Source organism: Ictalurus punctatus, chromosome 6 (genome assembly GCF_001660625.3).
Source record: "Ictalurus punctatus breed USDA103 chromosome 6, Coco_2.0, whole genome shotgun sequence".
Classification (NCBI taxonomy): Eukaryota; Metazoa; Chordata; class Actinopteri; order Siluriformes; family Ictaluridae; genus Ictalurus; species Ictalurus punctatus.
Window position 1 is genome coordinate 2,489,407 of NC_030421.2, and position 16,377 is coordinate 2,505,783.

Here is a 16,377-nt window from a genome sequence, read left to right on the forward strand (position 1 = left end):
ATCAAAGCTCTTGACCGGTATCTGCATGATTTTATGCATTGCGCTGCATCCACATCATCGGGAAGGTGTACAGGTGTTCCTAATATAGTAGCCGATGAGTGTATAGTGCCTGATCAATATATTATTCCGGCACTGAGCCAGAAAACCAAACACCGTCCACGAACATGTAATTAAACTGACTGGAAAAGTATACCAGCAGTAGATGTTATGTGGCGCCTGAGTTATCGGTGAATGCGGGAGTAAACTGCAAGTGACCATGAAAAGCCTGTGACTTGCGGTTCTCCAGTTCTGAGTAGCGATCACGGTCATAATATTAACGGAAGAAAATGGACTGTTTCAGCACAACTCTCATAACATTTTCAGTATTAAGTATGGAAAATAATTGTTCCCATTAAATCTAAGCCATGCACGTAGCTTAAACTCTTAAACCTCATCATCTCATTGCAACATCTCAAACAGAGTTAAGACTGCTGCTGTTTTGCTGTCTGACCTCTGCAGCTGGATACGGAGTGTGACCATGTGGTAGACGTCCAGCAGCATGTCAGCCACTGTGGCTTCGGGAGCGTCCGTCAGGCAGTGGATAGGCAACGGGTTCCAACGACCCACCTTAATGATGCCTGCGAGCAAGAGAGTGAGACACACAGAGAGAATTCATTAAACCTGTTTGATCTAATTTGTACCAATTTCCGCAACATAAATCCATTTCCATTACACGATTAAGATGGCCAGTCCTACCCCCACTACCAGCGATGGCTGGAATGTAAAGGCCCTTCGCTCGGTAATTCCACCAAAAAAAACAAAAAACACTAAAAGCTGACTAGGCTACATGACGTGACAACAGCAGGCCTAATTATGTTAGTACATAATTATTAATCAGACACGTTGGATATCTCAGTGGAAAACAGGAAGTGGAAAGACAGAAAAAGGATAACTTGTGTCGATTTGAGCATAAACACTACACATGTGCTTCTAGAATGATACAAGCGTGTGTATACTTGGAGATGAGTCAGTATTTGTTGTTTATGAATGTGCATTGCGTCATGGATACGGGGAAGTGTACTGGAGCTTTCTCTTTTGCCCTCGCTCACTCTGTGTCTTTCTGTCTGTCCCTGTGGAGCAGTTCATCCCAGGCTATAAAAGCAGACAGCAGGGAACAATAGCTGTAATGATAAGGCCTTATCTATTAAACTCTTATCTGGCAGGGAAGAAGCACCTGACACGCACATTGGCGGCAGCCCCATTAAAGTGAGGCTCGCTGGGACGCCACAGCTCCTTTTACAGCCCGCAAAGACGTGGAGGACAGGCTATGCTTCGGACACCCATGTCTGCCCCTCCATTAATGGCCCTGCCATAAACGCCAGTCAATGATTGTTTGATTAACCCAAATTGACCGTTATAAATGCCTCTCACTGTGCAAAGGATGGGATGGCCATTTATGACTGAGTAGTAGTCCATAAAGATGTGACCACCATGTTAGTCATCTGAGTGTCATTTGGTAGTCTCATAAATCATATGTGGAATCAGGCTGTCCCTAAGCAACCTCAGTCAAGGGAGGAGACAGTTGGCATTTCCTCTTTGATTCACCTTTAACCTTGATGATTTATGGGATGTCAGGATGTCACACGAATAAAGATGTAATATAACGCAATAAAATGCAACAGGTCTCTGCAACTGTCCTCATGCACTATTTTCACCGCTGAGTACGGAAAATAATCGTTACCATTAAATATAGTCCTGGATCTCAGTATAAAACTATGATATTGTTAAATTTACTTTAATTAACCCCTTAAACTACAGATATGACATCAATTGAACCTTTAAATCTCCAAATAGGTTCGAATTATATATGTTATTCACATAATTAGTGTCATATTTCCTTACTACAGTGAGATCATCGGCTTTGCGGGCGTGGCATTTACAAACGTCCGCTCTGATGATCGGGTTCTTTACTCAGTAATACTCAGCATTCAATCATAAATGCATGCACTCGTCCTGTTTTTTTTATTTTATTTTATTTTTCTTCTAAGAAAGGCTTACAGTTCTGCCATGTGAGGGGGCAAAATTGGTGCCCTGGTGGCACCAAATGACAGAGCTGCAGGTTTGTTTTGTTTTGTTTTGTTTTTAAAGAAACTGAGACATTAATAAAGGAGGAACTGGCCCAATCATTGACTTTGCTCTATTTAATTCCAGATGTCACAAGCGTTGTTAGGATGTGCTACACATGGAAACTGGACTCTTTGCTTATCGTATTATTGACCTATTTTCCAATGAGGCCCACACCATCGCCACCACATGCAAGGAAAGTTCTCCTTTACACACGCAAACACACACACACACACACACACACACACACACACACACACACACACACACACACACACACACACACACACACACACACACTGTAGGCATGAACAATAAATTCAAGCTTAGCATGTAGATATAAATGAAACTCCAAGCTAGAAAGGTGGATGGTAACTTCCCCTGGATTATTAAGGACACACTGAAGTCATGAAAGCTAAACAATGCAAATCGCATTACTGTCCACTAAATGAGAGACAGATGAAGTATGGCCGAGCTTCTTCTTTCTCTCTTTCTGGTGCTTCAGGCTGTTTCTGTAAGTTGAAGAGCTCCAGCTGTAGAAGAGTCTCAATACCAGACACACACCAACCTATCCCCAGCCAATACACTACTGCCAACACCAGTTAGCCTTGGACAACTAACTCTTTTATTCAAAATCCAGACAGTCTGCTCATTTGTGTCTCTCGAGTTTGTGAGCGAGTTTGTGTTTTGACTGCTAGAGAAAAACTAACACGACACACGCCTGACCACCTCTGAGACTCTCGGTTCTCACTTTCTTCACTTACTTACCAACAGGCCTTTGGGGAGCCTTGCCTTGGTTCTTCAAAGTTATCTGTGTGAATGTATTCCCCAGATACAGAATTTGAGGACTAAGTGAAACAGATGAAGACAATTTGTGTGGTGCCACTCCCCCTTCAGATCTCCTCTCCCTCGCTTTTTGTCTTCAGACCATGTTTATAGTACTGGCGAGCTTTGATTTCTGTGGGACGAGCCTGTTTAGCTCATTGTCTCGCTGTGCAATGCTGCGTGTATGCTGGCCACGGTCTGACAGTCTATACAAGCCACACAAGCATGCTTACTAAAGCTGGCATCCAATTTACTCACAGAAATCGTTCTCCGCATATAGCTTCACTACAGTGCTGAGTAATCAAACCAATGCATGTCCTAAAGTTAGCCTTGTGATGATCTAACCAAATAAGTTCACAAATAAAATAAAAAAAAAAAACCTGTCCCATTCTTGGACCAACTGCAACTTTTCTGAGAGTAGAAACTAAAAAAGATGTTAGAGGGACTATTTCTCAGATTTACTTTTGTTAACACAAAACACACAGCACACAAATACACTGTGGTAAGGGCATTAATGAATCATTTTTAACTTGGAAAGCTTATGTTCTCTTGCATTTTCTTCCCCTCTTCAAACCATTGTTCAAATTGCCACATTAAAATTCCTGTTCTCTCTGATGGCCTTTCTTGTGGGAAGCTGGTGGCTTGGCTTAAGCTTATGTGTACTGATCCATATACACTCATATACACAAATACAGTCCCTTTGCACATACTATCGCTCTCTGTCTCTCTTTGTCTCTCAAGCAGGAAAATGCAATGAGTTGTGATAGATGCTCCCGTATGCACACACTTGCATATAAGTTGCATGGTTTAGGGCAGTCGTGGCTCAATGGTTAAGGCTCTGGGTTACTGATCAGGTCGGGGGTTCAAGCCACACACAGCCAAGCTGCCACTGTCGGGCCCTTGAGCAAGGGCCTTAACCCTCTCTGCTCCAGGGGGCGCCGTACCCTTCCTAACAAGCTGGGATATGTGGAAAAAGAATTTCACTGTGCCGTAATGTATAACTAATTGGATAACTAAGGGGAAGGAGAAGCCCCTGATGTGTGTGAGTCAGGGTGACCACAGAGCTCCATACGATCATGATTGTCATAATAATATATTTTATTATTAATAATAATATCCATGATATTACTATTAATAGTAATAATACGAATAATATCCATTTCAGTTTAATGGATAAGATTTCCTGGGTGACAAATACTGTAAGACCCATGACGGTGATAAATCAGACCGTGTGTCAGTTGAAATGCTGCCCGAGATCATTCGTTTGGATAAACGAGTATTTTTTTTTTTTTTTTTATAAGATGTGAGAATAGCCTACATTTACACAAGACATTCATATCCTTTTAGAAGGACATTTAAATTTAAATTCTACTTTCAAATGGTCAGCGTTATTTCTCTTTGGGGTTCACTAGCACTAATTTATTGGTTGTTGGTTTTAATAAGAAATCTGCTATTAAGACCGGTTTAGAATTAGTGACACGTTAATAGGATTCATATATTATGTTCAGAACTACTCAGGATCTACCGCCCGCAAAAATAAATAAATAAATAAATAAATAAATAGAACAAGTCAGCTGGTACAGTTCACAGCATCCAAAATGCCGGCATGTACCATATCAGGCAATAGAACATTTTTCCTACCAACTGACCCAGATGGTGGTTTGACCCTCAGTAGCCACATGTCAAACGTGGCAGGGCAACAATGCACTTCTCTAAGCCATCACCACTGTTAATTGTCTGAAGCCTTAAACTACAGGTCTGTCTATATGCTTCTATAAATATACACCGACCCTTATAATTGAAATAAACAATATCTCCCAGTTAATTGCTGGCCGGGCTAATTAAAGAAAGGCCGTGGTGCTGGGAGAGGAGCTTAAATACACCGCTGGAAGAGAGCTATGCAGGACACAATTCAAACAGGGAGAAAATAGACCGGACTCTGTGTAATTTTGGTCTTGAACCACAGGGGAAAAAATGTATAATTTAAGCCAGAAATTATTCATTTAACATAAATGCTTATTTTAAAAAACAAAAAGTATTCATTTAAGATGAGGTCTTTCTCTCTCTCTCTCTGTCTCTGTCTCTCTCTGTCTCTGTCTCTCTCCCTCTGTCTCTCTCCCTCTGTCTCTCTCCCTCTGTCTCTCTCCCTCTGTCTCTCTCCCTCTGTCTCTCTCCCTCTGTCTCTCTCCCTCTGTCTCTCTCCCTCTCTCCTCTTGCTCTGCATTTTAGGTTAGGGGAAACTAAAAGAGGGTGATTCCTAGCTTAGTACAGACCGTGTGTTTGTGTGAGCATGAGATTGGTAGGTAGGTGCTGAAGAACACAGGCAGACAGACAGCAGAAAGACAGATAGACAGACAGATAGAAAGAAAGAAAGATAGACAGACAGACAGATAGATAGATAGATAGATAGATAGATAGATAGAGCAGTAATTGAATACTCTCATTTTATTTGGCCTGACCTGTTAACTCCAGGGTGTGGAGTAAATCGGACTGTCTCCAGACTGTTTGTTTTCTTGTGGTGTGCTGTTTCATTTGTCTTTCCCTCCTGTTTCGAAGTTATTTTGGAACAGACTACACCAATGTACAGAGATGACCTCTTTGGCCACTTTTTGGTTTACTGACACCAGATGTTAAGTAGTTATCATACTTCTAAAAATACAATAGTTGTCCATTAATTTCGACATTCCCCCATTTTCATGGGAAAAAATAGTGGATTGTAAACTCAGCACATCAGTAGTTCATTATGGGAAGACTAGGAAGAGGAAAATGACCCGATTTTTTGCCTCTTGATAGACGCTGCATGCTTACAAATGAAATTTGACTTTACATATATATTATATACGATTTTTATATACGATACAATTTTCTGGCTTGAAATAGCACCATATTTTATTGCATTAACACATTGATAATTACATGCATGTCTCCTTTATATATTTATTCGAGCTGCTTTAGTTCTGTGGTAAAATATTCTAGGCTTAATGAAAGACTTGGCTGCAAAAATCCTCACACAATCTTCAGTAATGCTTAAGTCAGGAGTCTAAGGTAGCAAATGAATTAATAATGTAACAGTCCCCTCAAACTTCCTCGCCACATAGTTTTTAATTGTGTTTGCAACGTATTGGTATTGTGGTACAGTTACTGGCATTTTTCACTCAGTTGTTTATCCAAGGATGATGAAACAAAATCTGTTTATAATCCTCAGTATTCATTAGTTCACTATTTTTGACCAGATCTGCAACATCACTGGTTAAAATTCATACCACTAGACCATAACAGAACCACCCCTGCGTTACATTTCATTTTATTTCTCACCATCTTTTCTCTTAGTTTAACGTGGCCTTCTGCCTCTTATTGACTGCTACACTCTGCTGTATAGTCTTAGCATCTTAAAATTTCTTTTAAACATTCTTTGCTAATCTATAAAAAAAATGGTTTCACAGCTGCAACACTATAAGAAGGGCTCTAGAAAGCTATTTCATACTGCTTCTTTTTCTATTTCTTCTTCTCATAGTTGAAGCACTGACTTCGATCCTCACTCATTCTGCCAGATTTCGTGAAACCGTCTGCGACCATTTCACCAAATGTATAATTGTCACGGATTTCCCCTCCTGATGAGTGCCGGAGCATTCAGCGAGCATGAACTACCCGAAGCCCGACAGCGCATTCTTCAGGGTTGTCATTACTGTGTTTAGTTTTGATTTAGTTTATGTCCTGTCTCCGCCCCATTATGGTATTGGTTGTTCGTAATGTCTCAGCTGTCCTGTGTTATCATCATAGATTACGTGTGCATTTAAACGCCTTGTTTCATTGTCAGGTCGCGAAGTATTGTGTTTTTGCCGCCAGTACTCTACAGAGCCATCGGTCCTGTGTTTCTCATTCCATGGTTTTTGATTTGGTTTTCGTTCTAGGTTGTGATTCTCGTGTATGCCCTGTTTATGCCCGTTTGCCGATCGCCTGACCGACCCTTGCCTGATAACTGCTTACGATATTGCCCTATGTTTTGGATTTGTCTGCCTGCTTCTCATTAAAGGTTTTACTGCACTTGCATCCATCTCCAATCCGTGTTTACATGACAGATTACTTCACATACAACATGGATGCAGCAGGAGAGTGAAGGGAACGTCATACCGGGATCTTTATGCCGGCGTTTGATTCCATATGATTTCCCCAGTGGTTTAACCCGGATGTTCTGGCTCCCTTTGAGGTCTTTGAAAGCCGTCTGAAGGGATTTTTCTTCCAGTGTCAATTTTAATTTGAGAGCCTGGTGAACCCCAAGACCAAGGAGAGATAATTGCTAGGGTCATGATATCCCGGTTGGTCGGTCCGGCTCACCAATGGATGGAACTCCTGATCACGATGGGAACTATAGGCCTAGGGAGTGTAACGGAGTTCATCTGTCTCATGAGGGTGATCTATGGGAAGGCAGACTTTCAATTTCATTTAGAAATTTTTTTGAGGAGGGCCAGCCTTACGGATGAACCTACGAGGCTGTTCACCACCTACTATGAGAAGGCTGACAGAGCGCTCCAGCCAGAGACCGACGAAGTGGTCTCCCCTGCAAAGTTCCAGTTGGCGGTCAATGTGGCGACCCCATCTCCAGAGCTCCAGCCTGAGACCCATGAGGTGGTGTCCCCTGCAGAGCTACAGCCAGAGGTCAACGTGGCGACCTCATCTCCAGAGCTCCAACCCGAGACCTGCGAGGTGGTCTCTCCTGCCGAGCTCCAGCCGGAAAACAACGTGGCGACCTCATCTCCTGGAGCCCCAGTGTGAAACCAATGAAGTGGTCTATCCAGCCATGGTCCTTTCATTTCAGTTCAGGTTCAGTTGTAGTTAGGCACAGCCTACTAAGTCCTGTTCATGGCAGAGGCCGACGAGACGGCCTACCAAGTCCTGTTCCTGCCTGAGGCCGATGAGATGGCCCACCACATCACGTTCTTTCCAGAGGTCAACAGGATGGCTTCCCAACCCAGGTTCCTGCCAGAGGCCGATGGGATGGCCTCTCAAGCCATCTTCCTGCCAGAGGCCAACGGGACAACCTCCCAAGCCATGTTCCTGACAACACGGCCAACAAAACTCTGTTCATGCCTGAGGCCGACGACATGGCCAACCCAGCTCTGCTCTCGACTGAGTCCGATGATATAGCCAACCCAGCTCTGCTCACGCCTGAGGCCGATGACACGGCTCACCTGGCTCTGCTCATGCCTGAGGCAGATGACACAGCCCACCAAGTCCTGCTCATGCCTGAGGCCGGCGAGATAGCCTATCAAGTTCTGCTCAAGCCTAAGGCTGATGACACACTTTCCCAAGCCTGGTTCCTGTCTAAGAACTACGGTGAACATGTCCCAGCCCAGCCATCTGACCCCGGCGAGCCTGTCACTGACCTGTGTTCCACTTGTATGCCCCATTACTAAGACAACGCCTGCCTCAGGATTATGAGTTCTGTGTAGACATTTTGTGTAGACAAGAGCCCTTGAGGAGGGACTGTCACAGTTTTCCCCACGCGCTGAGTGTCGGAGCAATCAGCGCACATGAACTGCCCGAAACGCGACAGTGCGCTCTTCCGGGCTGTGATTATTGCGTTTACTTTTGGCATGTGTTTTGTTTTGGTTTCTGTCCTGTCTCTGCCCCTGTTATGTTATTGGTTTTTCCTATGTCTCAGCTGTTCCGTGTTATCCAATTAGATTACGTGTGTATTTAAACCCCTTGTGTTTCATTGTCAGGTTGTGAAATATTGTGTGTTTATGATAACTGTTTGATATTGCCCTACATTTTGGATTTGTCTGCCTGCTTCTCATTAAAAGCTTTACTGCATTTGTATCCATCTCCAATCCCTGTTTACATGACAATAATATAAATAGCTTTTTGTAAAATGGAGAAAATTTCCAATTTTTTTCCAGAGTTACATTATATATATATATATATATATATATATATATATATATATATATATATATATATATATATATATATATATATATACACAACCCCAACCCCCAAGGAGTGACTTGTAAATGTACTTCGACTTGTATTTAAATACAAAATGTATAAAGAGAAGGTATTTGAAGTTTTATCTAATCAACTGCATAGATTTTTTAAGATTAACGTTAATTTTGAAATTGATGCATGCAACATGTTCCAAAAAAGTTGGGACAGGGGCAATTTAGGACTAATAGCGATGTGATAAGTTGAAGTAAAGAGGTGATGTGAAACAGGTGAGGCGATCGTCTAATCATAGTGTAAAAGGAGCCTCTAAAAAAGTCTAGTCCTTCAAGAGCAAGGACGGGTTGAGTCTCACCGATCTGCCAACAGATGCGTCAGAGAATAACCCAATACTTTGAGAAGAACGTTCCCCAAAGGCAAATCGGAAGGATTTTGGACGTTTCACCTTCTACAGTGCACAATATAATTAAAAGATTCAAGGAATCTTGAAGAGAAATCTCTGTGCGTAAAGGGCGAGGCCGAAAACCACTTCTGAATGCGCGTGATCTCCGATCCCTCAGATGTCACTGTGTTAAAAACCGTCATGAGACTGTAATGAGATCCTGACATGGGCTCGGGAATACTTTGGTAAACCTTTGTCGGTCGACACCATTCGCCGCTGCATCCACAGATGCGAGTTAAGGCTTTACTATGCAAAGCAGAAGCCGTACGTCGACACTGTCCAGAAACTCCGCCCACTTCTCTGGGCTCGGTCTCATCTGAGATGGACAGTAGCACAGTGGAATCGTGTTTTGTGGTCCGACGAGTCGACATTTCAAATAGTTTTTGGACAAAACAGCAGTCGTGTTCTCCGGGACAAAGAGGAAAAGGACCGTCCGAGCTGTTATCAGCGTCAGGTGCAAAAGCCAGCGTCTGGCATGGTATGGGGGCGTGTCAGTGCACATGGCATGGGGGCGTGTCAGTGCACATGATATGGGTAACTCACACATCTGTGAGGGCATCATTAATGCAGAAAGACATGTACACATTTTGGAGCAGCATATGCTTCCATCCAGAGCAGGACAACGCCAAACCCACATTCTGCCCGGATTACAGGCGCATGGTCGCGTAAACAGAGACTGCGGGTGCGAGCATGGCCTGCTGCAGTCCTGACCTGTCTCCGACTGAGAACGTGTAGCGCATTATGAAGCACAAAATAAGGTGACGAAGGAACCGTACAGTTACACATCTGAATAAATGCGTAATGGATGAATTGGGGAAAATTCCGCTCGCTAAACTTAACCAACTGGAGTCTTCACTCAGCGTCCAAACGCTTAATAAGTGTTATTAAAAGAAAAGCTGATGTTACACAGCGCTAAACAGTCGACTGTCCCAACTTTTTTTGGAGTGTATCGCAGTCATCAAATTTGAAATGAGTGTATATTTTCAAAAAATAAATTAGATTTAAATAAATTATCATTTAAATATTATATTAAATAAATTAAATTGAAGTAAAACATCAAATAATATGTCAATAATGTGTTTTGAGCATAGCACCAGGTGAACTGAATTTTCAACCCTTTTTTTTTTTTTTTTACATTTTCCACTTGCATTTTTCATAATTAAGGCTGACCTGGAGTTTAATTTAGCAAAGTCGCACATCAAGTGTCCTTTGAAACATCTTGAATATTTTGCAGGGATTTAAGATGACTTCTCCATTTAAATATCTATCGAAGCAAATAAAAAAGAAGTTTAAACAATTTTATACTGAAAACAAAGAGATCAAAAAGGTCCTAGAATGTAAGGCAAACATGTGTTTTCAGTTTGAGAAGTGGGTTCTTACTGCTAAACAAAATTAACTTAACTTGATGCTATACCTTTTGAGAAAAGATCGAGATCACCGAGTGTTTAGAAATGTTTGGATTTAGGCTCATTCTTGACAAAGCTGTCTTTGTTACCGTGAATAAATTGCCGTTTTAAATTCTCTGCATTCTTTACAATACACATATAAACCTTTAACTCTTCCCGGAGATGCCGACCATATGTATAACAACAAATTAAAATGACATTATAATCCTTCTTTTGCTTGCATGCTTATAAATAATTTGAGTATTTTACACACCCAAACACTCATACACACAATGATTGAAATGTAAACATAATACGCAACTACGGGAGGCATCATGCACAGGCAAACGCATTCCGACGTATTTGTCGTTCAAACAGACTCAGCATCCCAAGCACACAAAACAGTCATATCTGTCTTACTTGTCTTACTGTAGAACTTTCACTTTACACTTAAATCTAACCCTGAACTTAACCTCTGCAACCAAAACGAAACATCCATCCATCCATTTTCCGTACTGCGTATCCAACAGAAGGTCACGGGGAGCCTGGAGCCTATCCCAGGGGACTCTGAGCACAAGCAGGGGAACACCCTGGACAGGGTGCCAGGGCATAATCGCACACACACTCACACACCCATTCACACACTGCGGACAATTTGGAAACGCCAATCAGCCTACAGCGTATGTCTTTAGACTGAGAGAGGAAACCGGAGTACCTGGAGGAAACCCCCAGAGCACGGGGAGAACATGCAAACTCCGCACACACAGGAGGTGGGAATCAAACCCCCGACCCTGACGTTGTGTGGCAAAAGTGCTAACCATGCCACCATGCCCCCTTGAAAGAAGAATTTTGGGCTCTTTTTTGTTGTTGTTGTTTTTTTTAAATAAATTTGTCAACACCACAACCGCCACCACCACCACCAACAACAACAACAACCAGTTTACTGTCGAATTGTGTGATTCAGACTCCATTTGCAAGAACTCTGAACAGGCTCATCATCCTGATACCTACATCTGTCTCTTTCAGGCGCTCGTATGCAAAACATAAAGGCACACTTTTGTCATACGATTGCAGAGACGGTATAATAATCTGATATTAAATCTGATTGAATTACCTTGAAGAAGTCAATTATTGGTGGGTCTTTTAAACTTCAGACAAGTTTCGCTCGGAAGTCAGATGAACCTTTCAGGTGGACTATAGACCTTTTTCTTTCCTTTTTTTTAAATAGACTATAACGTTTCCACACTACACATGTAATGTCAGCTCCACTTAACCAGAATGAAACATAATCAGTGTGAACTGAGCTTAGACTCACCCTGTGCCTGGGCTGCTGAGCTGTGGGAGTAGCCAAGGGCAAGCAGCGCCGTCTCCACCAGCTGAGTGAACAGAATGTCCTTCCTGACCAGCACAAACTCTGCATGCTCCTCTCGGCCCTCCCCCTCCACCACTATCCCTCCATCCACCTGCTCTACGACGCAGAACACGGGAATCATCAGACCTGCCGGGAGAAAGAGATTGTGAGAGAATTTCTGACCGCGCCTGTTTCTGAACACTCATAGGTCACTAATGCATAAATGCTTAATGATTAATAGATTAATCGGACCGTTGTTAAATGATGATCAGAGTTGGCTAGTTTCCACGCAAATCATCAATTCTTTATCAAAACATCATCGGACAAATGATCACGCATTGCTCTGTGTCTGTTTTACAAGCTGAACTGATAACTCGTTATGTTACACGGATAATACTAGAAGGTCATGTTGTTAATTTAATTAGTTAGACATTGCAACAGATATGCAAACTTTACCCTTTCTTTTGTTTGACTGTTCTTCTGCACAGTTTCATGATCTCTGCTGCCTCACTTGGGCGAATATAAAGTTTTGCTCCTCCCTGCAAAACCTGCTACCATTTAAAGCATTTTCCCTGCTGCGCTTTGTTCTACAGCCTTCTGGTGGCTTAAATTAATTAAAGAAATGAGGGTTTGAGAGCGTCGGGCAAACTAGACCGCTAATAATAACAGCCAAGTTGGGTAAAACACACACATGAACACTCTCTCTCTCTCTCTCTCTCTCTCTCTCTCTCTCTCGCTCTCTCTCTCCATCGTTCTGTCTCACACACATGCACTACAAAAATATATAGAGGCTTGGTGTGGTGTGGTTTGGTTTGGTGTGGTGCTCAATGTGTATAGCCAATCTTGTCTCTACACTGAAAAACAAATTCTAACATTCGTTCAAAGTAAAAAGTAAATAAATAAATAAATAAATAAATAAATAAATTAAAAAAAGGTGTCGACTTGTTACCCCCCCGCCCTATTTTTTAGTACTTTGATCCAATGTTTTTTCCCCCCAGTGTATTTAGGAACTCACTGAAAAGAGCTTTGGTGTGATGTTCCTATGTATAATAATAATAATAATAATAATAATAATAGTAATAATAATAATAATAATAATAACATATATGTACTATACTGTACATGTACAAGTATAATAATATATACTTTATATATAGCACCTAACCAAGCCTCTTGTTTTAATCAATCAGCTCCTATATTTCTATTTCCTCCTCATTAATCAAACCGGCTCCCAATTCACAATCATAAATGCTCTTACGGAGTGAGTTACACTGTGGGCCTGGGCCAAATCAAGTAAGTGAATTTCCCCCAACAGGGAAATATAACTGTCAACACACACCAGCTCCCAGGCATGTGTGTGTGTGTGTGTGTGTGTGTGTGTGTGTGGCCCTCTCCTTACTGCTCGACTGTGGTTTACAGGAAGCACACTAAGTTTCCTATGTTCAAAGACAACCCCTCATTAGGATTAACCATCGACCCCAGCTTTCAGCACACAGACACTGGAAAGGGCCTTCTACATCTCTGATCTTCCTCATCCCTTTAAAACACACACAAACACACATGCACGCATGCTGCCTGCACGCCCGCGCTTCACCTTCGACCGCCTTATTTCTATTGTTTTTCTGAATAAATGCTCAGATCCACAACCATGCACACACACACACACACACACACACACACACACACGCATACTGTGTAGGCTCACGCTTTTTTTTTTTTTATATAAAGTTTTTATAGTTTCCTCACTGACTGTTAAGCCAACTAGTTAATTGATATTCCTTACAGGTTGACTCAAAAAATATCCTCAAATGCATTCAAAAAATAAAAAAAAAAGATTGACTGAGTTAAACAGATGTGCACAGATGTCACCTGACTTGGGGATGTATAACTGGATGCTCCGTCGTTTTTTTTGTGTGTGTTTTTTTTGTGTGAAACAAAACATGCTATGAAATGTTATCTGCTAAAAACACCCGTGGCCACTACACCCAATATATTATTTCTGTGACTGTGAAGTTATGATCAATGAATGACATAGGCAAATAAATCAGGCCCCCTACAGTGCGCCTTTATTAACTACACTCGGTGTTATATTGTCCCCATGACACTCCGCAGGCCACATTAGTGTATAGGATGGAATTGATTCATATTGTAGGCTGTGGGTTAGCCTTTTAATCTAGCCTAATAAAAAGTTCAGACAGACTGTAGAAGGAAATGCACAGGGAGCTATGAGATGCGACAGATTTGGCTAGTATTACTTTTGGCTAGCTGGTTTAGCATTGTATTCTTCTATTCACAAGGCATTCATGTCTGTCTAAACCTCTGATTATTTTGTCTATTTAAAAACTACAAAACGACACTCCTTAAACAATGCGGTATTAAATCGATCCACTTCAAAATAATTGAATGCCTAAATTAAAATTCATTCATTCATCTTTAGTAATTGTTTATCCTGTTCAGCACTGTAGAGATCCTATCCTGGGAACATTGGATGTGAGGCATGAATACACCCTGGATAGGATGCCGGTCGATCTCAGAGCACACATTTGTAACTAGAGGCAATTTAGCGCAACCAGTCCACCTACTGGCATGTTTTTTGGAAGGTGAGAGAGGCACACGGGGGAAAATGTGAAACTTTACTTTAGCTGTTTTTGGAGTCATACCTCCTAAGGCTCTCTGTGGAGCTCCGTTATGGCGACTACGTGGCCCGGTAGGGCTGCCATTCATCTCCAGGCGGCTTATCTTCCCCGGAGGGGGGCCACTCAGATCGGGGCTGGTAGCAGTGCGGCGCTCTGGGCTCTCCCGCGGACGTGGGCTCTCTCCTCCTCCGCGCTCCATCCCCCTCCACACTGTAGGGGGAACACCAGCCAGGGAGTACGGACCTGAGGGAGGGACAGAGATGGACAGATAGATGGATAGAGAGGAAAACAGACAGATATGTATGATAAAAAGAGTGTTGTAAGTATCCATGCTAGGTGTATTTTCAGTCATCCAAGTCATTTCGATAGTGTATTAACAGTACATCAAAGTGACATCAAACTGAAGCCACTTGAACAGGTGTAGAGATGAGACAAGTCCAGGTGCTTATTACTACTACGAGACATCAGATTGCTAAAAATGCATAGCAGCATGCTATGCTCTCAGCATGCTATGTAATTGACCATACTCTGATCGTGCAAATTCTGCACCAATCTTCATTCATTTATCTTCAGGGAACGCTTTATTCTGGTCATGGACGTGGATGATCCGAATTCCCAGGAACACTGGTGGGTTTATGTGGGATAACATCAAGGTAGTTGAGCTAAAGCTAATAGCATTGTCCTATAACCCACAGGACCTTTCCTTAGGACCATATCACTGCAATCAACAAACAGATGGGCTATGCATCTCGTTCTGCACCAGTGTCTGTGGGGAACGTAAACTAGGTGTAAACTCTGTGTATATGTATATGTGCTTATGTGTTTGTTGGGGGAATGTAGCATGGGCACAAATGTTTTGTCAGATCTCTCTGGAAAGTAGTTTTATAAGTGTATGCATATGTGTGTTTGTGTGTGTGTGTGATTATTTTTGATAGTTGTAAGTAGAGATTTGTTTGTTGGTTTGTTTTTGTATGGCTCCGCGAGAACGATTTATGACTGAATAAAATTCAGTGATATTTTTCATGTGTGTAGTTTGATTTTCTTGCCAATATTTCCTTCTATCAATAATATGCGTACAGATTACCAAGTCTAGTGATTACATATTCATGCACACATGTGTGGTCCATTGGGCTAGCTTCCAAAAGTTCTTGTTTTTCAGCCAAACCTTTAATATTGGTAATGTCCATCAGGATGAATGCCAGGCAGGGCAGCTCACCTGCCAAGTTTGAAAGAATGAGTACTCATACACTACTAGCCAAGTGGAGGAGGAGGAGGAGCACAATTTACATTTCACTCCCTCCACAGAGCAAAGGCTACGGTCAAATGTAGTCTCATATGAAGCAGGGTAAAAAAGCAAATTTCTAGGAAAACTGCTGCAAAAAGAGGGAAAATTATTTACCGAATTGTAGTTGTAGAATACAGGCCTGTGTGTTTTGCCGTCATTTACAGAAATTAACAGATATGGCCAGGTGGAAATCACAACTTTGCCCAGTGTTATAAACGCCAGTCTGGTCCCAATTCCAGTAGTGAAAATTTTTAACAGAAGAGACTTGTGACGGTGTTTATTCACTTAAGTAGGACTAACACAAAACAGCCCACATTTCAAATATCTATCTATTTAAACCAGTTCCTTATATGTAATTTAACACTGACGTAGCATCATGCTATTGTAAGCGAATTTATTTCGTCTCT

The 16,377-nt window shown here is 41.9% G+C and overlaps 1 protein-coding gene across 3 annotated transcripts in view; it reads right to left on the reverse strand.

The window, feature by feature from the left end:
• The window catches only part of satb2 (SATB homeobox 2), a 41,580-nt gene that overhangs the window by 16,834 nt on the left and 8,369 nt on the right, over positions 1-16,377 (reverse strand). For all 3 annotated transcript variants that reach the window (XM_017470374.3, XM_017470375.3, XM_053680698.1), the window contains 3 exons: positions 14,710-14,928; positions 12,014-12,196; positions 491-617 (listed from right to left, as the gene is read on the reverse strand). In XM_017470374.3, coding sequence (XP_017325863.1) covers positions 491-617; positions 12,014-12,196; positions 14,710-14,884 — 485 coding nt within the window. In that variant the 5' untranslated portion in view covers positions 14,885-14,928. The remainder of the gene's footprint in view (positions 1-490; positions 618-12,013; positions 12,197-14,709; positions 14,929-16,377) is intronic.